At 42.2% G+C, this 25,657-nt stretch overlaps 1 protein-coding gene across 1 annotated transcript in view; it reads right to left on the bottom strand.

Annotated features, from left to right (window-relative positions):
• Positions 1 to 1,173: 1,173 nt before the first annotated feature.
• PTPRG (protein tyrosine phosphatase receptor type G) overlaps positions 1,174 to 25,657 on the bottom strand; it is a 390,724-nt gene continuing 366,240 nt past the window's right edge. The window contains exons 16-29 of the mRNA XM_030283424.4: positions 21,917 to 22,013; positions 20,228 to 20,310; positions 19,866 to 20,000; positions 19,505 to 19,639; positions 18,926 to 19,098; positions 17,716 to 17,851; positions 17,236 to 17,382; positions 15,296 to 15,389; positions 13,946 to 14,022; positions 13,389 to 13,517; positions 10,943 to 11,089; positions 10,066 to 10,208; positions 7,058 to 7,193; positions 1,174 to 6,339 (exon numbers count right to left, since the gene is read on the bottom strand). Of these exons, the coding sequence (XP_030139284.3) occupies positions 6,193 to 6,339; positions 7,058 to 7,193; positions 10,066 to 10,208; positions 10,943 to 11,089; positions 13,389 to 13,517; positions 13,946 to 14,022; positions 15,296 to 15,389; positions 17,236 to 17,382; positions 17,716 to 17,851; positions 18,926 to 19,098; positions 19,505 to 19,639; positions 19,866 to 20,000; positions 20,228 to 20,310; positions 21,917 to 22,013 (1,779 nt within the window). The 3' untranslated portion in view covers positions 1,174 to 6,192. The remainder of the gene's footprint in view (positions 6,340 to 7,057; positions 7,194 to 10,065; positions 10,209 to 10,942; positions 11,090 to 13,388; positions 13,518 to 13,945; positions 14,023 to 15,295; positions 15,390 to 17,235; positions 17,383 to 17,715; positions 17,852 to 18,925; positions 19,099 to 19,504; positions 19,640 to 19,865; positions 20,001 to 20,227; positions 20,311 to 21,916; positions 22,014 to 25,657) is intronic.

Consider the following 25,657-nt stretch of genomic DNA (forward strand, 5'->3'; position numbering starts at 1 on the left):
GGCAGGCTGGGAAGCAGCTCCCTGCTGCTCATCCAGGAGGCAGCAGGACCTGCTGGTGGGATGGTGTCGAGCTGCTCCTGGGGTGCAACATGAAGCAGCACCCAGAGGGGGCTGGAGGGAGCACCCTATGAGGTGGGGGGCTTGGCAAGGGTCATCAGGCTGTTGTGTGGTGTCTCACTGATCACAGTCCCCATCCAGTGCTCCAGGATCCCTCTTCCACCCAGTCAAGCAGAACACAGACCTTACAGGTGAGAATGCAGCAACACAAAAGGCAGCAGATGCAGTGCATTGATTTTAATCAGCAATTTCACATCACCAAGCAGTTTGAGTTATTGATGGTTTTGTCCCTGTGCAGGTGCTGCTCTGGAGGATGAGCGCTGCTGTTTCTGAGGGCTGCCAGCCCGGGCAGCTGCTGTGCCAGCAGCAGATTGCAACAAAAATCTGTCCACAAACCTGAGTGGCTTCCCCCCAGGAACAACAAAATAGTGAACACAGCTCTGAGCACAGAACCAGAATGGGAGGTGACGTTGGAGCTGCCAGGGTTTTGTTGCAAAACACCGAGAGCATCGATGGCATCACGCGTGTCCACCTCAGCGACAGCCCCTGGCTAGAGCAGCAAGGAGCTGTGGCTACCAACGCCCTCCGTGGGGGAATTTTGCTGCATTGTCTTTAGGATTTGGAACATCCCCCCAGTCTGTCTGAGGTGGGAATCAGTACTTTGCTTTTCCTGCCACAGTGCTGGGGTTAGTGAGCAATGCCGTTCACCGCAGTAAATCACAGGGTGATGGTGGCCTGGTGGAAGGCCCTGCTCCTCCAGGCTGGTAAGCCAGAAATGGCTCTAAGGAAGGGCACGTCAAAGGAGCTGGCAAGAAAGCTCAGGGTCTGAGCAGTCCCCCATCCAAAAGGGGTTTTGATGGGTCACAGTTGTCTGGCGAGGAGCATTGGTGGAAAGGGATGGGATTATTTACTGGCAGCTCTCTAACAGTTGGAGACAATTAAGAAGGGAACTCCACTGTCACTGGCAGTTCCCAGCTGAGTACTGCTTGGAAATTTGAGATCTAATTAAAGCAGGCCTTGGATCTCATCATTCCTGCATGCCTGGGACAATGAAATACTGACTCCAGCATCTGTTCCTTGTGTGTACCCGATGCAAATGAGTAAGAAGTCCATAAATACATCAAAAACCATACTTTATTTTATGTATAGCAATACAATTTACATATTAAATAACACTATAATAGAATGATTTGATATAGTTTAACATAACAAAAAGAAGATTCTTCAAGTTACAAAAAGCCCCCAAACAAAAACCAAAACTGAACAAAAAGTCTCCCTCAAAATACTCCCTCCCACCCTTTCCCCAAACCAAACACCACATTTTTATTTTTCTTCTGAATGGATCAATGAGACAAACGTATCTAGTGACTGGCTAAGTCTAAATCCTGTTGCACACACTGACAATGGAATAAAAAAAAAAAAAAATCCAACTTTCACAATCACTGCCCCAAAGAAATGACATGTGTGGAAATCTTTTTTGGAGTGTGATGATGGCATCTCACTACCTTGAAACACAGAAGGTTTGTATTCACATAACCACCACAGAACTAGGAAGGAGGTGAAACTAGAAAAAAATTAGCTTTATATGAAAATATAAAATTCTATGATTATATACCATAGATACAAAGTTCCCAGAAGATGCTTATCTAAGCAACAAAATATTTACAGTTTTAATGACTTTGCTATTTTAAAAATGAAGGAAAAGAAAATAGGAGTACACATGAATGCTTCGGTCTTTAGAAACAATGGCTGCTTGCTAGTCTCAAGTGTTCTAACAAAACAAAAAAGTCACTACCCCAAATGTTGGAGAGTTGTGACATTGTATAAAATTGACTATCTCCTCTTTTGGAGACGTTTATTCTTAAAACTCAAGACATTTTTCTTGAAATTAATTATCCTCTGTAGAAAATGCTTCCCTTTTCAAATAGTTAACAAAAACACTAAAAACAGTTTAACAGCTAAGACAAAGTAGAGGCCAAATCTCTTTATTACAGTTCCTCTCTTTCCTTATTTTTGCATTCCTTCTCCTTTGATAAGTGAAGCCAATGCAGTTCACATTGTTAGAATGGCAACAAGGAGAAGAAGAGCAAAGGGTAACAGTGAATTACATCCTAAAAAAAAAGAGAGAAAAAGAAAAAGAAGAAAAGCAATGCAGTAGATTAACAAATAGGCATTTTCCCTTCATATAAAAGTTCACTGGCACCATTTGAACATAAACTTCGGAACAAAAGATCTGATGTCAAAAGACATGAATTTGAGAAAGACTGCTAAATCTTCAAGACAACTACAGTTTGTTTTTTAAATTAAGTTGGTTTTGTTTTGCTGAGAATTAGTAGCATGTATCTTTGGTAGAATCCATATCTATACTTTTTAGCTTTTAAATAAAATACATCAGCTTTAAAAAAGATTAATGAGAAGGCAGTTGTGCTGTATCATGAAGATTCTTCTCCTAATGTTCCAATGTATCACTCTGTGTTCACACAATTCAAGCAGTCAGAAGCTGGAAACACAAGTGAAATTTTGCAGATCCTGTAAATGACTCCACTATCCTAGAGTAGACCCACAGTACAGGAACAGTCACAGGAAAAGTTAAAGTGATTTGGATTTTTCTTTTTCCCTGTTTCTAAATTAGCATTTGGAAGCAGACACTGAAATACTAAGGACAATTTCTATTAAAAATGAATGTTCTTTAGACATTGATCCTGCACAAGACTTGGTGGTCTGAGTGGTCCCACTGGCTCCCCCAAACCTTCCTACAACAGCCAAGCTCACACACAGGAGTGTTTGGAGGATGGGTTATTCTGAGCCTGCCACCTATTTCAGATGTTCAGATGACACAGAAGCTTTCCAAGCATTCCCACTTGGAAAGCTTGGCTGCTCTTATGGTCTCAAGACACAGTTCACGTCTTTCACACGGTCTGGGCACAGGACACGTGCAAGACATGGAGAAGTGGTATTTTCTAAATGTAGACACATGTGTGCTTCAGTCCTTCTGTTCCTTATTTCTCAGGGCTGGTGCTGAGGACCACACTCTGCAGTGATACAGGAATGTTCTCAGCTTCTCTTAATTTGCAGACCTGCACATTGCTTGGGAACCTTTGATGCTTGAAAGACATCCTGACTGAATGGCAGGAGCTGGGCACAGCCGAGGGGTTGGGGTCCCAAAAGCAAGAGGTGGTGATTTGCAGAGCAGGACTTGGGCTGGACACTCGTGGGAGCATCAGGAGAGTTTATCAGTGCCCATTGCTCCTTCTGCCACTCACTCAGTCCCCAGGAAAGGGTGCAAACCTGTGTAAGAGAGCAGAACTGAAGCTGCTTACAGGAGGATAGATTTGGCTCTTCTGTGTGCTTAATCCTCACCTTCACAAGCAATTTCTAGCTTCACCCCTTCAAGCCTTGTGCATCACTACCATCTATTGGCTACCTGGCTGTCAGCACAGCACTTAACATACAGCTAGAGATCCCTCACAAAATAATCCATGGAGAACTCACAGAACACCAGTGTACATTATTTCCCCATGGATTAAACCCCAGACAAGTATTTCAGGTGTTGGAAACTGCCAATGCAAATGCATTGATTTCCAAAGCATCTACTAAAGTTCAACCCCCGCAGCCTTCATTCATTGATGTTTACAACTTGTGAGAAGCTAAGGGATTAAACCAAGGGTACTCAGGCAGTGTGTCACAAACCACAGTTGTCTTCCATCATGCCACTGAACTGAAAAGTAATCACCTGAAAGTACTGAACAAATCCAACCTCTTGATGCCTGCAGTAATCTTTGTGTCACTTAGTTGTCAAGGTTTGAATTTCTAACTTCTCCCTACATCTTCCCAGGAACTTAAAATACTTCTAGATTGAACTGATCCAGCTCATGAGGCCCTTTGTGCTACCAGCTGGCATTGGCTGGGTCCAGGTTCAGGACTGGGGCACAGAGGGGCTCAGCAGCCTCTGAGGCTGAGGCTGGCCAGAAAACCACTCAGCAAAACCTTCCAGCCTTGCTGGGAGCAGCACTTGAGAACTTACTTAAACCATTCTGTTACTGGGGTGTAGTGACTGGAGGGTCAGTCTTAACTCCTACTGACTCCCTCCTCCATGCAGTGCAAAGGGGATGCAAACTACAATCTTTTGAAACGTTCTGCACATATTTTATTTGGACTAGCTGTTGCTGGACATGGAATTTCCCTACTGAAACCATGGGCTTAATAAATTGTTTGGTATTATCAATTATTGGGATTGCTTGGTTGGAGGGATTCAACAAACTGAGAAGTAAATGTGACTGTGTAAAAGCTTGCTGATGAATCCTTGAATACACTGAATCTTTCTCTTATTACGATAAAAGGCCAAATGTTAGCACATACCAGTTTGCACAGCTCCTCTGCTCTCAGCGAGGCTGTATCAGTTTGCACCTTAAGAAGTTCTGAACCAACATTATCTACTCTCAATATCCTTTTAAGCAGTTTGCTTTCAGCTTCCTTGTAAATGGAAATACACAGAACCTTGCCAAATACCTGTATTTCAGCAAGACTGGACTGGCAGAAATTAATAGGTTTACATTAAAAAAAAAAAAAAAAAAGAAGTTGTAGAATTTTGACAAGTCCTGAAGAATTACAATGCATGTTTTCTGTAGTTTAGAAGAAATTATTGCCACATATAAGGGAGATTGCCTTTAACTGTACACCAAGGGTCAGGATGGCTGAAATCACATATTTCTTTTTCTAGGCAGACTCAATAACCCCTCCCTACTCAGCCAAGCTATGAAGAGCACAACTAATTTTCTTTTTCAGGAGAATTTAAGCATGTGCTTACTTCTTTTGTTAAACAGGGATTGAACTTGTTGAATTGCAACCAAATACAAAGGAAGAGGGAGCCAGTGAGGATGTAAACTTAAATGCTCCAAACAATAATTACTGACATAATCTGGGGGAAACCATTCTATTTGCATGGGAGGGAAAACACAATAAACTAGGTTTTTGCTAAAGAATTAGTCTGGCAAAAAAAAAAGAGGGAGAATGTAACTTTATAGGTAGTTTTTTTTATTAGTTTGCTTCACCAGTAAATATGGATCAGTACTTTATGTTTTAGCACTAAAGTATGAAAATTACACACCTGTAAAAATGGCATCTAACAGTTATGAAATTAAGAAACGCCTGTCATCATGTAACATACCATTAGGTGTGAGGTCAAAGTCAAGAAATAGTAAGGAAATTAGATGTGTTTAAAATATTGAATAGCTTAGTAATGTAAAATATTGCTACCTTTAATATATCTGAAAACTGGTCTGATTTTGGGTTGTTGTAGATTTCTCACTGTATTGGCTCCGATGAAAATAAAACCAAAATACTTTCCCATCACAGGGCTAGTTAAAAACCAAAATCAACATTTTCCTGAATACATGGGGAAACTTTGAAATTGTAAATTCAAAACTTATCACCGCATCCCACATATGAATTGCATCTAATTTATAATTATATTGTATGTAATTTATATATTCCATGTGAAGCAAGTCTCAGGTCTGTAAGTGTACAACACAGCAATTTGAAACAATACAGAAATAATTGTTTCAGCTCCACAAGGCTGTTAGATCTTCACTGTAGCTAATAATCACCTGCCACATTTTGTCAAGAAAGGATGAACACTGCTCATCCACTCCACTGGAATGCAGAACACCGTTACCAAAACTTTGACATGATCACTAAATAATAAATATGGTACGAAGGGGTACAGTATCTGTTGTAGAAAGAATCCATCTGGCCTAGCATTCAAGATTTAAGATTTGAGGGTCACTGTAGTTAGCAAAACTTCACTGCATTTAAACAAACAGAAAAAGCATATGTTTGTTGTCATGGAATGTCACATCAGGGCTTGTCTTGTATTAGGATATTATAGGCAGTAACACTGATCATATAGTGCAAACTAGATAAAATTGCGTTTCACTGTGTGAAATAAACAGAGGTGCAAATGCTCAGTAGGATACCATTAAGACATAAAATGGCAAAAAATAAATATCAAAACTTTTATCAGTGTAAAAAAGTAATTGGGTTATTGTATAACCTAGAGTCTGGCAAAAAAGGCCTCAAAAAAGTTCACTCAGTCTTCAGAAGTTCTACAAATTAAGTGCCTTTTCAGGTTTCCAATTAGACAAGAGACTCCATGCTTTCTGCAGGATCAGATTCATCACTGGCCATCACAGCACCGTTTTTGTCCAGTGTCATGGGACCATTTCCATTTTCCTTAGTGCTGACCAAGCTTAGCATTGCCTTATAAAGAAACTGGTACTGTTCCTGGAAAAGAAAGAACAACTTATTTCAGTCCTTTAAATGTACATAAATGAGCAGCACTTTAATTTGGCATTTCCAGGGAAGGTCATGGGCATTCATTACCAGAAGCACACATAGCAAAGAAATGGACTTAGAACAATTACCTCTGTTCATCCAGTTTAACCTTGTCAACCAAAACTCCAGTTTTGGTAGATGATATTATTTCTGATATGCTGTTAAACACTTCAGGAGACCAGGACAAAACTGAGGCCACAGCTCAGCCCCAGGTCACTCCCTGGGTGGCAGGACCTTGTAGCACACACACTGAGGAAAGGGGGCTGCTCTTGCTGGATGCTCAGGGAAGAGCCTCAGCCCTGCAGCTTCGCCTGCCCTGAGCATCCCTTCATACCACAGTGTGCCAGATCTACAGAGCACAGCTGAGCTCACAGGTCTGGCAGGCAGATGGTGACAAGCTGAAAGGTGCTTCTCTGCTAGGACTTGCCTGTATGATGCTCCCCTCCAAAGTATGAGAAATAAGTTCAAGTGCAAATCAAAGACTTACAGTGTGGCTTTGAGGTTAACAAAAAATGACAACCACACAAAAGACGTTCAAATGCAAATTCTGCTTGGTAGCAGATGCTGTAGGGCTTGATAACATACACAATGCATGTTTTAGTTCATGCTTTTAGTCTCAGATGAAAACCTTGTAAACTGTCTATTTATAGTCCATTTAAAGACTTACAATGTCTGTAAATACTCCGGGCCGCATAAGATTTATCATCTTTGCCACCTGGAAAACATCGACAGCATTTTCATTCTCCAGCTGCTGAGCCAGAGTGGTAAGGGCACACAGAGTTCCTGCTGACACAGCTCCATACCTGGAAAACCACATCAAAATGAAGAGTTACTTAGAAACACACCAGGGCACTGACCCGGAGTCATGGAAGTGTTATAGCCTTATTTAATTACTGTAGTTCCTCTTTGTGTTTACTAAATGCTTGTTTTATAGTGGCTAATTTTTTGTCATTTTATTTCATAGAAGAAATGATGGTACACCAGTAATCTCAGGTTATCTGCACTATTCAACACAAAGAACTATATCAGCAGCAGAATATGAGCCATTCCAAAATTCCCAGACTGGAAACTGTAACACTGAAATCAGTTCTCCCACACCACATGGGCTGAGAGCATCTGCATTACAGTGGAGTGTATTTTAAATTCATTAGTGGGAGCTCAAGCAAAACATGAGTGATTAGAAAGAAATGAGACTTTGCCTCTTCCCCCACATCTGACAATTGCAGAAAACTAATATAGCTCTGTGGTGCTCACAAGTAATTGGGGCAATCTCTAAGTCTTGCCTAGGTCTGAATCTTCGGTAAAGGCAACATCCCTGAGCCAGGCACCCAGGAGACATTACAGATTTGGAAGAGTTGAGCCGTGTTGTCATGTAATAAAATCCCAAGCAGCAGTTATTCATCAGAAGCACGACTCAGTCCTTGAGATACCCTTGAGATACTGGTCAGGTGGAAACCTCACTGCTGCAAGCCTTGGGGGTGTGCCTGGGCTGTAGGTGCAGGTGTGAGGCACATCATGAAGGATCCTACACAACGGATTCTGAGGAGCCTCCACTCTCCTCTGCTCTCCTGGTACTCAGGAGACTGAAATTCTGTCCTGGCTGTGCTATGGGTCTGCTGTATGACTTTGAGAAAGGCTGTGGTTAAATGTCCCCTTTGCTAAATGGGGTCATCAGTGCTGACCTGCTCTCTAAGCCACTTAAAGAGTTTTATAAGAAAACTGAAATAATCAGCAAATGCTGCAATACCATCTTGTATTGCAAGATCACCACTAGGATTTCTACAGCATTTCCATGGAAATCAAGACATATGCTGACTTAATTTTATATGATTTTTGCAAACTCAGACTCAGTTTACCTAGAAATGGGAAACAGAACTCAGATCACAATGGAAGTGCTCTATTGGATGGAAGGTCTAGAGGAGAAGCAGCACCATACAGATGGCTGTGACTCATCTACAGGGACAGTGGACAAAGTGCCCAGTGCATGTACTTGACAGCATACAACTAAAACCCTTTGAGGGTGTAATGGCATCATTTTTGCATGGGCTGATAATTTCCAGATCTCAACAATCTAAAGACTTTTCTTGCAGAAAATTATGCAGCAGATCTGTATGTAGTTGCCTACACTTGGGCAGCTACATTTAAAAATCTTGACAACAGTCTCAAGTTGGAATTTCTGAACTTTTCAAAGTGTTATCAAGTTCATCCCACCATGTACTTCCTAAATACCACATAAATTTAGTTATCTGCAAATTCATATATTTGGCATTAATCTGCAGTTGTAATTATTAGTAGATTATGTGATATAGTTGTTGCATGTAGCAAAGGGAAATTTTCATTTTCAGCTACATTTCCTTAGACTCCAATTACAAGCAGAACCCACATTATGTATTAGGCATAAAGATAAAATCATTGAATATGACAAAGAAACCAAAAAAAGCAATGTACAGAAAGAATGATTCAGCATTGCTTGGAATGCAATTTTGATTTTCTTTTTTCATCTAGCAATGAAATGCCCAAATCAATAATGTTTCTAATTTTGTAAAACATAATCTTAAATACTGCAAGAGCAGCAAAACTTCACTTCAGACTACCCAAAGCATGAATATTAAAACCAGCCTGGAATTAATCAGTGCTGGTGAAAATCAACAGAGCTTAAAGTCTGCATAAGCAATCCAGGAGGAGGTGGTGGGAGAAAAACTACTTGCTGCAGCCCAAGGCACCATTTGCAGGAGTCAGTTGGGAAAAACCTGTTGCAGCAGCACACGTGGATGTGCAGGGAGAACTCCAGCAGCACCGGGGATATGAACATCCTCCTGGGACAGCAGCACAGTGCCTGCTCTGACCACTGACACACCAAGACCAAGATTCCCAAGACCTTCCCACTGATTCTGTTTCGTGGCAGTGGCAAAATCTGACAGGCTGCAGCACAGGGGGGCTGCAGGTGGAGCAGGTGTTGGTGCTGGCTTGGTGCTCGCTCTCAGGACAGCATGAGCACTGTCAGAAGCTGGGCTTCCTTGGGATTTTAAGCACAGAATGACTCCAGGAAGTGCTCTGCCCACCAGGAAACATCCCTCCAAGGAAATCAGGTCAGACCCAGGCTCCAGCCTCACTATAATGGCATTCTGCAGCTCCATAATGTGTGCAAGTAATAATATACAATGAATATTTTAGCACTCTTTATAAGTGGGTGTTCAAGCGTAGCTGGTGAGACAATGCTCACCACTGTGCTACAAAAGAGGCAAGTGTTGGGGCATGCTGGCCTGGAGTCAGTGGGTCCCCTCCCTTTCACTTGGCACTGTATGGGCCCCTTGGAATATTTTTTGGGAAGCCAAAGGAGAAAGAATTAATCTGCTTGTAAAAGACCAGGGCCCTTTGTCACAAGGTACTTCTGCTGCTTGTCAGGAGACACAGCTGAGCTGAGCTTGTTCTGTCTGAGATTACAGCCAACACAAAAACTACTCTAAGCAAAATGTATTTGGCCTCAAATGCCAACTGAAAGCTCATCCTTGGAAGTTTATATATTCTTAATCTGTACCCTGGACTACTAAACCCCACCTGCACCTGGACTATTAAACCCCACCTACTCCATACAGGAATGGACATCAGTCCTAACAAGTGTCTTTCAGCTAAGTGTACAATCTGCACATAAATGAAAGAAAAGCAATGACATACTCATCATGAACTATGGTGGGGCCATCCCTTGTTAAGGCCTCTTCCTTGATTACATTGATAAGTTCAAAGGTACTGCTTATGGGAGCGTCAGGGTTTGGCCATTTGGGACACTGAAAGTGGCGCACTTCCAGAACGTAGTCATCCTGCAATGACAAACAGCCTGGCATCAGCTTCTTCCACTGCACAGGCATCCACCCCAGGGACAGAGAGGAAAGAGCCTCACTGCAAACTGGAGGGAAACTTTCTTCTTCCAGTTTACATAGAAAGAGGACACACAGCTCCAGCATCTCTGTAACAGTGAGCACCCTAAAATTATGCAAGTTTGACAAAAGGTTTAATCAATAAAATATTTTGCATTTGAATTCAGGGCTTATATCAAACCTCTCTCAGAGTCATTATGGCTCAAAAGTCAAACAAGAGCAACCAAGTCAAATTTAAAGGGGCTTGCAAACAAATGTCTTGCAGCAAAGTCCAGCTTCCATCCAGATAACAAACTAGAAGCAGGTTTATAGTTCAAAACAATCATGCTTGCATTTTTATGATTAGTTAAGACTCCCAAACAATTAAACTATAAATGCTGAATTTTGTAAGCAGAAATAAGACAATGCACCTTGGTAAAATCACATGTCTTCACTTTCAAGCAAGACAGACAGTTAATACTAGCCTTACTAGCTAGAGGAATCTACCTGGAAGTAGAAGATGTGAGAGGGAGAAGGAGCCAATGAGAATACCTTTCCCCTGAGAGAAACATGCATCCACATGCATTTACAAATAAATCCTTTTCAAAAATCTTCTGAACTCTTCTTCTTCTGTATTTAAATGGCATCAGTATAATTTTGGTGAAAAGCAAAGACCCACATTTGAAGGTTTACTTTACCTGGGTAGCTTCAAGGATAAAGTCATGGATGATAATTTGCTCTTCATTAGAGAGGCACAGTCTGTCTTTGCTGATAAGGGTCACAGTAAAGGCCTCACAGTTCATGGATTCCTCACGACTTGGCCAGTACACAAATTCATCTTCTGCCTGGACAAATGAAAGAACACATTACTGCAGCCTTTCAGATACCTTTGTGCAACTGAAAAATCCAGTGGATCAAAAAATTGCTTTGATAAACAGAGATGATCAGGAACTGACATTTAAAAACCACTTCTGTCTAAAACAAATTTACTATTACACTAGGCAGTAAACCTGCTAGATCCTCCCTTTGTGTGTTCAAACAGGTAACATCTGCTTTTTAATTGGTTTCACAGGGAAATGGTTACCTTAGCTCACTCATACTTAACCTTTGTATTGTATCCCAGGCTTTATGACCTCCTGCCTATACAGTTTTGTTTAAAAGTCATATATTTGTTTAGAAAAAACTCATTGACCTTTAAAAATTAATGACTTGTTATTTTAAATTTGTGTTTATTGTGGTCTAATCCAAAACTCACGGTCTGTGAATCAGGCCTAGGTAGAAGATTGATGGATACTAATGTGGGGTTTGACTTTTTCGGAGTGAGCAGAAGAGTGAAGAGGAAGAGAAAAACACCAAGTATTCTTAGCCTTGAAAAAAACACTGGCTGAACTTAATGCAAGTTCTCCAGCAAAACACCTCTACTGAAGGGAGACTGTAAAACCTCAGTGAGACTGGGAAGGCTGGAAGAAGTTCAGTGCTGAAGTAGCCTGACTGGCAGGATGTAAGTCAACACTGTTCTTTAAAACAGCAGTCAAAGCCGTTCCTTAAAAAAATCACTGTGAATTCCTAATATGCTGCAGAGAAAGGAAATTATGGTCTGTCACCACCTACATGCAAAGTCTGTTTCTTCTCCTGGCTTCAAAAGTCTATGTCCTTGCAGAATGAGCACAGAAGTTGCCCTGGCCACATGCCCTGAGCAAACCCATGTCCTCTGGACGTCTCATCTTTCAGTCATGAGCGAACATGAACTATGAACTGATGTCATCCTGCCGTGGCCTTGCACATCCCTTTTAAACCAGGTGTATTTCTGCGGGTCTGCAGCTCTGATACACAAGATTCTGTTGAGATTTGTGCTGTCAGTGTTTATTCTGAAAATGTGACTTAAGGTTTTACATCCTTACAATTCTGCCCTAAATAAGCAGAAGTATTGGGAAGCAGAATAATATGACCAAGTGCCAGGCAAGGGACCTGTCCTGCCACCTGACAGGTCCTCATGCAGCAGGCACCTTCCATTATTGTCCTGTCCTTTGGCATTGCACATCCAGCACCTTGGTGCTGCCTGAATCCTGTGCCAGCCCTTCTTGCCAGCCAACACATCACACACTGACCACTGAGCCCAGACCAGATGCCACTGCCTTCCTGGCCACCTCCACCCTGGGAATGGTGAAGGTGAAAGCATTGTGGCTGAGCCCAGCATTCCTCCTATACCCTTTGATCACTGTGGTTCTGCAGAGCTATTTCATGCACATGTGAAGACAAGATCAGCCTCTTCATTTCCACCTGACACGCTTTCATTTCATAAGCACTTTCTGATCCGATCAAATGTCTCTGAGCACTCCTTGCAGTGCTGCACTCCCTTTCATCCCCACACACAAGCAGCATATTGACTGCTGCCTCTTTAGTAGCCCCTCATGACTGCTATTTTCCTGCTATAATGAAGGTGGTTTCTCTTCCACTTTCAGCTACAATTGTCTATTCACCTCAGTGATGCGTGCATGAAAAAACGAACCGATTAGTTCCTAATCCTTTTCAACACACCCTCTTGAGACGTGCTAGTAAATCTGGAAGTAGTGATTAGCACTTCACCTGTGTCTCCTTATTCTATCACTCTGTCTGACTCATTATTTCCACTTAAATTAACATACTTGTTTGCTTTTTACTTTCATTAAAAATGTCATGTGCAGCCTTGCACAGTCATAGTCTGAGGTTTAAGCTCACAGGCAAACAAGAAAGTATCCTCCTGTCCCTATCTTGCATTTCTGCTCCTCTTGCATTTCTGCTCCTCTCCAAGTCCTTACCCATAACCCCAGCCTCTCCATACCCTTAGTGCTTGCATCCTGCCAGGCAGCCCTCAGGAGTCTTGCAGATGCTGGCAGCACTGGGGCTGTGTTATCTGTGAGCACTGGGGTCCCACCAGCCCTGATGTCCATGGGTGAGTGCAGAAGGCGACAGCAAAAGAACAGCCCCTACATCACTGAACTTAACTTTTTGTAACCAGCTTATGGCAAAGTTTGAGTAGATGGCTCAAAAATTGGCTTTGCTTTCAGCCAGAAAACAGCCCCAGCAGGCAACTGAGTGACCCTGTGCTGTGCCCAGCTGGGCTGTGACAGTGGCACCACGCAGGGAGAGACACAGGCAACTTACCAGGCTCTGGTTGTCCGGCAGCATGACAATGATCTGTGCATTGTGGTCCCAGATCATTCGCCAGAAATCTTTAGTTGTATGTGGCAGTGGATGTTGGGTTATGATGAACTCGTTACTCCTGTAGTAGCCCTTTGGCAGCAAAACAAACACAGAGTTACTTACTGCCTCCCATACTTTTAAAGCATTGATTTAATTTCTGGGGACACATAATGACCCTATTTCATTTTACACCACGTTATTTTCACACAGACTATATTTCCTTAACTCCATTTCAATTCTACAGAGCCCCCTACTGCTTTAATTTACTTTAAATCCCAGTATCTATTTGACTGTATCTCACAGAAATACACATTCCATCTAAATGCATCTTTTAATTAATTTTTTTAGGCAACAATCTTTAATAAAACATGGTTAATAGCGTTACATTATGGGGAAGGTGTTAAAATCTCATCTGTTAATACACAGCCATTACATACAGAATTAAGACAATTATAGGCATCTGGTATTTAGCACCTTAGAACTGATTTTACTTTGTAATTAGGTGTTGGCTTCCTCACCATGATATAAGAGGCATTAATGTAATCTGTTCCCTTCATTCCAGGCAGTGGTGCCAAGCCCACTCTAGCACGCTCAGCTATAACATTAAAAAAAAAAAAAAAAAAAACACAGAGGAAAAATAAAAGATCAAAGTCTGATCATGGCACAATGCAGAAAGTAAGAATTTCTCAGCTGTTAACAAAGCAAACAGTGTGCAGCTCCCATCTCCCACAGGAGCAGGCCAGCACTTTAACTGCATTAAAGCACTGCCTGCTAACACAGGATATAAAAGAGAATGTTGCACAATATTCCCACAAGGACAAAGTAATTTCAGGAATCAAATTTTACTATAGCAAAGATTTTCACAGCAGGCTGAATTACCAAATAACAGTATATGCAGTGATAACAGGGGATTTCGGGTAATTCTTGTGTGTAGTGTTCCATTTGTCTCCAGCAGCATACAAACCCAGCTGATTTATTTTGTTTTCCCTACCACTCTGTAGTACTGCCATCTCTCAGAGGGTGAGAGAACCTCCAGAGACAAACATCTTCCCTAATGGGGAACCTCCCAGAAGTGTGTGCTCTTCTGCAGATCCATGCTTCCCTGTGTTTGAGAGCTGAATTCAACATCCCCCTCAAAGCCTCTGACAGCCTCCAAAAGCCAAACTGAAATCAGTGCAGCTGCATGACACAAAGGGCCAAATCAAACAGCCTATTTCTAGCGTGTTCCCATCTGTTTTTAAGATGTATTCTGATGACTTCCCTTTTATTAACAAACTTCATGATGGACTGTATCTGTGCCACTGTGACTCTGTGCTAGCTTGGCTATCATCTGTCCTCTGTGTCCTGTACTCTGGGTTATGTGATGGGGATGACACTGTGCCCATGCCTGGTCTGGTGCAAGTTCATACTGCTTGACAGCCATGCACAGATTCCCTTTTAATGACTCTGAAACTGTGTCCTTGGTCACTGAATATCCTTAAATCTGTGGTGGCACACACAGAGAAACTGAGTGCAGTAGCTGAATTACAAACAACTGGTGCAAATCACTCTGGGAGATCTCCCAGAGCAGGGAGCTGCTGGTATCAAAGTAATCTCTCAGTATTCCATAGATTTATCCCCTACCTAATTATTCAAATTCTTAAGCACTTCAGATTAACATTTCACTTGGACAGTATATCTGGCTGACACTGCAACTATTTCCTTTTGTTCAGTTTCATCAGGGTAATGCTCAAAGACAAGACAGCTTGGGCTGAACAAAAGATTACATTTCCCCTTCCTAGTGGCTATGTCTTTTCATGCATAACACCGGGAGAATTCGGTACAAAAAGTTATGCTAGGCAGTAATCAAACTGAAGATGTGAACTTACATGGCACAACTGATGAGTTCCTGTTCTTCTCTTTGTTGCAGTCTTTCTGAGCACTGAAGCATTCCACGTATTTTGCATTACACTGTGTAACCAGCTGAAAGAGAATGAAGTAGTAAGTCAGCCCTCAGAGCACTCTAAATGAAGAGAGGAGGTTTCTTTGCCAACTCCTGCAAAGATGCATTAGTAGAAGAATAAACTGCATTGTTAAAACTTGTTTAAAGTACTCAAGTTTCCAATGGAAATCATCCTTTTCATACAACATGTTTAATAGATAAAAAGATCTCTGGAGCTCTCAGCTTTTCAACATCCTGCATATGAAGTTCCATCCAAATGTATTTTCACAGAACACTACATTTCATTATCTTTGAGAATATATTTCACAGAATTTCAGATGTGTTTAGTGAGAAGCAGGTCTTGAGGAATAAATACTAGCAAAATAGAAAAACAGAACTTTAATACTTTAAATTTTTTTCCCCCCAGAATAATAGCCAGATCATTCTTGCAGAATGTCTTTTTCTGACAGGCCTTTGGGGAACCCACCACACTGGCATCTGAGATCTGAGGCCATGGGCTACATTCTCTGGTCTGCCATGTTCACTCTGGGCTGGCTAGAGGCACAGAGAAAGGCAGATTTGTATTTGAATACTCTCCCAGTACATGGGGAAACTCTGCCAGAGCAGAGAGAGTAAAGGTGGCTTTCACATCTCCTGCACTCACACCTCGTTACTCAGTGTCATTTCACTCTAAGATGGTTGAATATAAATTGCTCTACTGGGGCATGAGCACAACTTATTTTCTGCCAGCTCTGTGGCAGCAGCAGAAACAAGAGAAAGATCTAATAATTGTTGCTGGTCACATCCCAGTTTGAAATGCACTCTAAACAAGATAGCACTCAACTCATCTGTGCATTGGCATAAGCCACATTAGAAGTTATGGGGATTCTAAATAACTGTGCAATGTTGTCAGAGAAAGTAATTTCTGAAAATGGCACTTAGGGTTTTTAAACTTTGGCACGAGTCATCAGAAAACATATAATTTATACATATAATTTAGAATTGTTTGTAAAAGTGCAACACTTTTTAAAATAACAAATCTTCATTTTGTGTGGGCGTGCGTGCTCTTGCACTTGTTTTTTTAATTTAGTAATTAAGCATCTGGAATGTCTTGAGTGATGGAGAAATACTGAAATTCCTACAAGTGAATTCAGATTCATTTTTTGAATAGCTTCGCACCTGGTGTAATTTAACAGCTTCAGTTCCTTGGGTAGTTTTTGGGTAGTTATAAACTGAGCAAGTTTAGCTGTGAAAACAGATGCCATGTGTCTCCTTATGATATAGGGGATACAAACTCTCACAAAATATTTTACAATGTATTCAAATAAAGTGCAATCAGAATATCTTAGGTTTTAAATAAGAGATCTGGGAAAAAGTAATTATTTTGTCCAGGAAGGAAGCAGCTATGTTATAACAGTAAACACAACAAGCATCATGATTAGCAATGAGAAAGGCATATTGTGTTTCCTGGTCTTAAAACATTTGTAATTCTTTATCTACACTGATGAAATAATAGGTGGTGCAAAGAACCTCATCTCTTGTATTTCCCCATATTTGTATGCACGAGAGCCACGGTTTGGAGGAAGACTTCCAGCCAAGCTAACCACAGACTTGGGAACATCCAAGGCCCCTTGGGAACAGGGATTCCAGCAGCACAGTCCAAACCAGTGTCCAAGTCCCTCTTCTCAGCTCTGACTGAAGAGCATGAGCACTGATTTCCAGCAGTGAAGCTAGGACTGTATAGGACTGAACTCCTCAAGATGTTGTGCTGTGCTGATTGAGTTTTCTGGTTTGGTTCCTTAGCCATGACAATAGACAGTGAAGACAGGCCATATAAAAGAGAGTAGGAAAATCAGGTCCCTCTGGGTGGCAGTGATTAAGACTTACCTTGAACTGTTTTTCTAGTCGTGTCTTTCCTCCTATGCCAGGAATGAGGATGCTGTTAACATAACTGTGCAGCTGGTTTGCAGACACTTCAGTCTCCTTCCCAAGGATGGCTTCCAACAAGGCATCATGAATAAAAATGTACTGCTCCTAGAAAAACATCAGCATGTCAGGTGGACATTTGAAATAACCTAAACAGATGTCTTTTGTCTGAGGAGCAGTGCACACTAAAGGAAAGGGTGTTCAAAACAAGCCACTCATGCAAATACTGCCAAATTCAGAATAAATATTTATAAATGTACTACATACAACTCTGAATAAGTCAAAAGCAAAATCTGAAGTTTCTGGTCTAGAAAAAGAGATATTCCAGTGCAGAAAAATATCAGTAATATATTCAATTTTTGCAGGATGTAATTGGAAAAATCTATGATTACAATGCAAAAATGAACAAGGCTTTAAATTCAACCCCACTGCATTTTTTACCTCTGTCTGGACGAGGTAGTTGCGCTGTGTCCTGATATGTTTCAGGAAACCCAGGACATTAACTGTGCTTTTGTCTTTTATCTGCTGCAGCATACTGTCTATCACAATGTAGGTACCAGTTCTGCCAACACCAGCACTACAGAGAACATAAGAGAAACCCATGAAATACAGCCAGATTAAAGCAAATGCAGAAGTAGCTAGAACAGAACTAAGCAAATACTCATATATTTCTGTTCATGGGCTTCCATTTTCCTCCTAGCTTCAACCATTAGTTTCCCAGTAAAATATTTTGGGTTTCTGGAACTATTACCAGGTATATAATTCTTCTGTGGGTATTTCTGTGCTTCAAGACGAGGCTGGACACAGTACAAGCCATCACACCTGTGCCAGCAGCATGAGGATAAGGCTGCTGGGGTCCTGGACTTCACGCTCTGCCTGTTCACACTTGGCTCCTGTTTCCAGTGCTACAGTTACTGGTGTTGGCTGGATGAAGCCATTCAAAGGTCCATCCTCTGCCAAGCTGCTGCTATGCTGGACTGCCAAGGTCACTCCAGGCTGTGAGATGGCTCTGGCTGGCTTCAGCCTTGAGGTAAACTTAAGCTGCAAAGTGGAGCTGGAAATGAAAGTGGTACCAGCACTATGGGAAGGTATAAAAGAGGACTAATCCTCTGGAGCCAGAACTCCTTACAGTGAACAAGGGCAGCCCTGGGCCCAAGAGAGACAGGAGCTCTTCAGAGATTCTCCATTTCTGCTGAGGAAGGAGCTGTAACCCCCATCACCCTCTCCTCTTTGATATAGCGCTGTGCAGCGCCCTCACACACAGTGATGAAGACCACATCCCTGAACTGTATATTCACTGATCTATGCTGTGACTGCAAGTGCTGGTGAGGGTGAGTGTGGCTCATTGGCAATTGCATTCCCAGGTGTCCATGTACCCACACTGCTGGTTCCAGCACAGCTGATCCTGCCCTGTCCATGCACTGAACTGGGAAGCTACAAACAAGCTTTGGCAAAGGAGCTTTCCAATTCCAGTGCAATGTAGTTCAGCAGCTCAGTATCATGGCTACAGCAAAAGCCTGCATCAGCTGAGAAGGGGCTGACACACTCCTCCTGGGTCAGTAACCTGCAGTGTTTGTGTTAGCTGGCACAGAAGGGCACACACTGTGCTCTAGCTGGGCTTGCCTCGGGTGGTTTGTCACAGCCACCATACCTGCAGTGCACCACCACTGGTCCCATGTCCGGGGTTCTGGCTGCCGAGGATCTCCTGACGAAGGTGAGCACGGGCAGGGCGTACTCGGGCACGCCCATGTCAGGCCACTGGGTGTAGTGGTACTGAATGACAGTCCTCTCGTTCTGCCGCCCTTTGGGGTTCCCCTTCTGCCCCTAGGTACGAAGGGTGCGCAGAGACAAGAGAGAGAGGAGGGAAAAGAAGCATAAAAATATCATCAGTCCCTTTCTGGCTTGCTCAGCTGTGAAAGTGCTGGACTCTGACAGAAGAAACCTGCAGCCCTTCCTGCTGATGGGTGGAAACAGAGTTTGAGGAAAAATACATGTGGGAACAGGTAATAACAGAAATTACAAGGACACCAAAGCTGCAGTGCACTTGAGAAAAAGAAATACAAGCTAAACCTTAGCAACAGGTTCCTTGTAATCCTGTCTTTACTTACTTATTTCCCACCCGCCTGCCTCTCCAGGCTGCCTGTGCAAACGCTGAGTTTTGCTCTGGTGTGCCTTGCGTCCTACACAAGCCAGAAGACACCTGGATGGGAGCAGTGAAGGCCTGGCTCACCTTTTTCATCTTGGTGTTCCTGATGGTGAAGCGGCGCAGGGTGTAGCAGGCGTGGACGTTTGTGCTCTTGAGCGTGACGATGATGTTGCCGTACTCCTCGCTGTTCTCCGTCGGCCAGTACTGATCGCATTTCCTCTGAACACAGACACAGGGGGGTGAGTTGGGTAAGGGCCTGAGCTGCTGCTTTGTATTTGTGTCTAGAGCTTTTTGAAAAAAATCAGGGCTCAGTATGTGTCCCTGTGTTGTTACTTATGTGTTATGCATCAGTACCTATCATCCCAAGCCATTTAAAACAAATTCTGCCCAGGTGATTTGGGGAAGTGTTAAGGAGCAACTGCTAACAAATTAGAAAATCTCTTACTCTTCCTTTCTCAACAAGGTTCGTGATCATGACAATGATTCCTGTATTTTGTTCCCAAATCATCCTCCAGAAATCTTCAAAGGTAGACTTTAAAGGTCCCTGGGTAGCAATGTAGGCTTTTGCTTTGTTGTAACCCTTCAAAGAAAACCATAATGCCAAGTCAGATGAAAGCAGTATCATAGCAGAAAAATTAATATTTTAGAAGTAACAAGAAAGCTGCTTTTCTAATTCAGAATAGTGAAGAATTTGTAGCAAAATTATCAGTTGAAGTTGTAAAATCCAATCACATCACAAGTGACAATATTTCCATCCTGTGGAAGGATTCAAAGATAGAGCAGATAAAAACCATTAAAACAACTTACATCAACATAATTAGCATTAATGTAGTCACTGTGCTTAGAATCTTTTCCTGGTAAAGGCCTTAGCTTCACCCTGCTGTGATCATCTGCAGGATAAAAAACAGAGCAGAAAAACATTAGGGAAACGTGCTGCAGGACTGCAGGCATACATCCCATTTCCTGGGTATCAGGGCTGCCCTTACTGATACACAGAAGAGATTGGCCTTGGACTGGAGTCAAGAGAGAGATGGGAATATCTGTTCTTGGTCCTCTGCTCACGTGCAGGTGTTCAGCCTTCACATCCCCTAAAGTACGTGGCTCATGCTGGGACAGCTTCTCTTTAAAGGGCACTGGAGCCTCAGGAGCACAATTTTTACAATCATCTACATCACTCAGGGCAGTGAGAACCAGAGAGCCAGGGCACCCCCCGGGGCTGTGAAACGCTGCCTCTGCTCGGCTCAGCTCATTATCCTCCCCTCAGTGCTGGGCTCAGACAGCTCTGCTGGCTCTGGGAGCTGAGTGAATGTCCTCACTCCTTCACCACCACCATCACACCATGAGGACAGACTTGAGGCTGTGATTTTGAGCTCCTCTTTTTGTTTCACTCAAATGCTTGACTCCTCCTTAAAGCAGGAAAAAAAATCATAGTCCTGCTCCTAGGCAGAAGCACTGGGCTGTGTGGTGCTTCCAACTCATGCAGAGATAAGACATGTGAGCCAACTTTAAGCATAAAGACTGGTTTCATTTGCCTTCCTGGAGGACCAATGGAGAGGATCCTCCTCCAATGATAATCTGGAGGACTGAAGTGCCTGCTTCAATCCTCCTTCAGTGTCACATCTCTGTACCTAGAGAGATGAGACACCTATGTGTAAAATCAGAGCTGGGACAAGCTCAATGAATGCCTTTGCCCAAGGCCACACAGCAAGTCTGTCACAGGTCTGGGAACTCTCCTCAGCCAGTACCTTGATTACTACTGAAAATCTGTTAGGGACACGCATTTCATTCCAAAAGCATTCAAGATTTATTGCAATGTTTATGAACATTGTGAACTTTTTACCAGTGGTCTCTCCATGCCTGTCCCTAAACCACAGTGACAGTTGCATCTGCCATCCATTCCACATAAGAGAACAACAGGGAAAAAGTTACTGCACTTCCATCCCAGATCATTTGCATTCTAGGGCAGAGTCCAGATTTGCAGTTCTCAGAGGGATACAGGCAAAGCCCGCTCTGTGCTACAAAGATCACTATTTGTCCAAATCCTACACAGAGCTAAAGCAGTTTGAAATATAGCAGATACACTCTGTAAGATTTAGCACCTTTGGGACTGCAGAGTAATCCCAGGAATCATCAGTAAAACTCTTTGCTCCTCCATGCACTTCCCCTAGGCCAGTTTTCAGGCATTAGCAGGCAGGAGAGCTCTGATCATCAATTTATCCCAGTTATTCCTCTGCAAAATTTCATACCAAACTTCTACAACTATGCTTGGACATTCAAGCTGTGAAACATTTCAAAACAAAAGCTGGAGTGAAATCCTGGCCCTGGAGAAGCCAAAACACACGCTGCCTTTAATGGGGAAGGGATCTTCCAGCCACACTTTCACATGTGTATTACATCCTGTGTAATAATGTAGCCTGGGGCCATCTGCCTGTCTCAGTCACACACACACACTGCCCTTTTGGGTTATTCATTGTGCTTAGGCCAGTGCTTACTTACAGGCCAGGATGTTGATGTATCTGTTCTTGTGCTTGTTGTCGGGATGGTTGGAATGCTCTGCAGTGATGTTCATGTCAGCCGTACAGCGCTGCACTTCCTAGGCAGAAAGATTATTCAAATGGAAAATTTGTCAGTCCAAAAAACCCTGAGCTTTCTCTCCCTTTGCAACAGTTCACGGAAACCATGTTGAAAGTATGAATATTTTAATTGCTGGATTAAACACAAAGCCTTTCAGTATTGTCCTGCATGTTGTGGTCTCACACCGAGCTGTCCTGGAGCACGGTCACACTCCTCTCCACACGCCTGGGGACAGACGAGCACCCTGAGAGCCAGATGTCCCCTGCCCATCACCCTCTGCACTGCATCTCCTGCCATGCCCCACTCTGTCCCTCCCTGGGGAGCTAACACAGGACCTCTCAGATGCAGGAGTGGCCAGGGCAGTGTTACAAACCAAGAACAAAAACCATTTCAACAGAAGACTTTTGATCGTCAGACAACTTATCTGCTTCTAACCTCTCAAAATGGGGTTTCTGACATTTAAGTTTGGAACTGACCTTTTGCTAGTTCTCTGCAGAGAGATGCCTTTTGTAAAATATAAATAAGATAGATCTCTGAAGATAACAATGAGGGCTTTAAATACCACTGCCTGGATGCTGATTAACAGCCCCTGATCCAGTGAAGAGAAGGTTGCATCCATGTGTATTTACAAACCAGAGAGAGATCATGGTGCTCATGAAGCCAGAGATGCAGATGTCTGTCCTGCTGGGGCTGTAGGTTAAATACCCAGTTCCCTTGGAATTTTTAACTTCTTAACCCACTCCTTACTCTGTCCAACAACAGAATACAGAGCTATTAAAATGGGGCAATGGAGGGTTTTTTTTTTTTACTCTAAAGAGAAGCAGCCATTCCCCTAGAGAGTTACCCCCTTCAAAGACTGCCTTACAAACTGAATTACTCAGGAGTGTTTTCATCTCCAAGATATACCTTTTTAGTATCTGTTTAACTATAATCTTCCAGAAAAAGAGAACCCTCTTTTTATCACTAGCATAAATATTCTTAATTTAAAAACATATTTTAGAAAAAAAAATTAAAATTTGGAGTTCACAAAGTTGTGGAGGAAATTATATTTATTCAAATATTTTGTGACTCCCAGAAATTACACCGAACAGAACCGATTTCCCCCCAGGATATGTGAGGAAGTGCCAAATTACTTTGTACTTCAGACTTTAAAAATAACAGTATAGAACCTAAGAGGCAAAGTCATTAGGAGCTCACAGCTGCTACAAAGATCACGAGCTAAGTGACAGAGAAAAATTATCACAAGAAATGCTATACAAACAGCAGATGTAGGAGTTCAGCATTATGCAGACATTTCACCGAGGACTTGCATAGCAATTTTGATATCTTCCCCAACATTTACATTTTGAAAGTGCAAAGTATACTAAAACCTTGTACGTTTTATAGCTTTTATATCCATGTGACACTCTCAAATAACAATTGCTTCTCTCTTCCCAGCTCTCCATAGGGAGAAACATACTGTGCTCAAGGAGATGAGCTGAGCAAAGACAAAGATGAATCGAGCAAAACTCTCAGCTGGCCCTAATGGAATTTTCATAGTTCCACTTCTATCAAATAAAAAAAAAAACATATTAAAGTGTACTCTTCCCCTAATTCTGCCTGTCAGCTCCAGTAAGCAAGGGATTTCAGATAACACAATAGGCAGGATCAGTTCAGCCTATGTCATGGTTGGAAAAGCAGCAATATTTACATGTTAGGTTGATTTAATGTAATTTTGTTTTATCTATATTTTCATTTAGAAATGACACAATATCACTGCTGTACTGTTACAGGTCACTCCTGAAAAATACCCTGCCTGCTTCTGAAAAGCCTCACATCAAACCCTACATCCCTGCATCACTATAAAATTCTTTTTAGAAGTTATTGGTGTTGAAAATTTTATGCCAAATCCTGTAGAATTTAATACAGATTAATCCAATAAGATTCTGTGGAGAATACTCTGAGAAGTTATAGAATTTAATAGGGAATTACCTCCCGACTAAGGAATTTTCTCTGACAGTTTAAATACTACATAGTAAATGTATCATTTTCTATTAAGTTCTATAGGATTTTTCCATAAGGGAATTGTTGGGGAGGTTAATCATTTTAATTAACCTTTTTATGTTGATGGTGACTGTTTCCTTGACTGTACATGTTCCCAGTTGGCCAATAGAACGTTAATAGAAGAGGAAGATTAAGCTAAGATGGTGAAAAACACAGCAGTGGAAAAGGAGGTCTGATGCTGTGAGAGCTGATGATCTGAAAATGGCTTTTCTTAACACATAACATTCTAAATGGCTTTTAATACTCTGGAAAGCTGTTGTAATGGTGGATATATCTACACGATGCAAAAGCATAGCAAAAGGAGACTGTTACAGAAAAGCTTCCCCCTTGCCAATATACCTCAGCCAATTTTGTCTTTTTAAAGTCTGCAGCCCTCCCCTCCAGTCCAGGAGGGGCTTTGGGACACTGAAGCTGTCAGTGAGAAGGGGACTGAGGACATCCTCCAGCTCCACCCTGGCCTGGGTTTGGCTGTGCCAAAACCCAGATGGGGTTGGGAGCAGAGGGTGGGTATCCACACTCTCCTACTCTCTGAGGCTCATCTCTCCAAATCCTAACAGAAAATTACTAAACCACAGGCTCCCCCCACCAGCCAGGAAGGCAGAAGTTAACATTCCTCTGTTATTAAAGCCAAGGTGATTGCCTTTCATCAATGCACAGAAGGCTGCAAGGAGACAAGACTAGTTGCAGTCTGTTATCTGTGCCTCTGTTCAGAGTATTATTTACCCCTTGGCAGAAGAGGACACCCTGGTGTTAATAAATAACACCCTGGAGAAAGTCCCCAAAAGTCCCCATCTTAATTATGCCATTTTACCATATTTATGTATATCACATATTTACTTTCCCAGCATTTCCTGTTGCTTATGCAATGAACACCCTGGGATTTCTAAACCTCACTGGCCACCAAGTCCTTCAGTTGCACAGAAAACATCACCATGATTGCATTACTACTAAAACCTACCTTTGCAGGCAGGTCACCGGGTCAGGGCTGCTCATGGCAGCTCACCTAAACAAAGTCCTCTCCCAGCAGGCACAAAACTGTTACTGGAACCTTGGAGGAGGACAGATAGTGTTTGTTTCACCAACTTCGTAATTCATCCATAAACTTTTCATGTCTAGAATATTTCCTTTGGCTTTCCTTAATCCTGCTTAGTCTCCTCCACTGATTTTAATGATGGCTGGCTTGCACACTGCTGCTCCTCATGTTTAACTTCCCAGAACACATTACTGTCCCAGGATGAATGGATACAGGCTTTATTCTGTCCTTTCAACTTAATCATTGACAACCCTAGAAACCAAAGTACATGGTTTCAATTGACTGTTAGTTACTGTAAGAAGTGTTCTAGTCTATGCTATTATGGATAATTTACCTTTTAATTATATTGTCCATGCTAATGCTAATTGGAATTTGATACACCCAGGTTTAACGACCCATTTTAATTGCCTTTCTGAAACAAGTTACAGATTAGTTTCTTCTAAACCTCAAAGAATTTCCATTTAAGTGTAAAATCAAACTGCTCCAGTGTCTTGCTGGCAGTATAAGGTTCTGAGCAGGATTTTTTGCTACAGTGGCTGAGCAGGAACTCTGTCTCTTGATTTGGCCTTACAAAGCACTGCTGCTGC

The sequence above is a fragment of the Taeniopygia guttata genome, chromosome 12 (assembly GCF_048771995.1).
Source record: "Taeniopygia guttata chromosome 12, bTaeGut7.mat, whole genome shotgun sequence".
In the NCBI taxonomy this organism is placed as follows: domain Eukaryota; kingdom Metazoa; phylum Chordata; class Aves; order Passeriformes; family Estrildidae; genus Taeniopygia; species Taeniopygia guttata.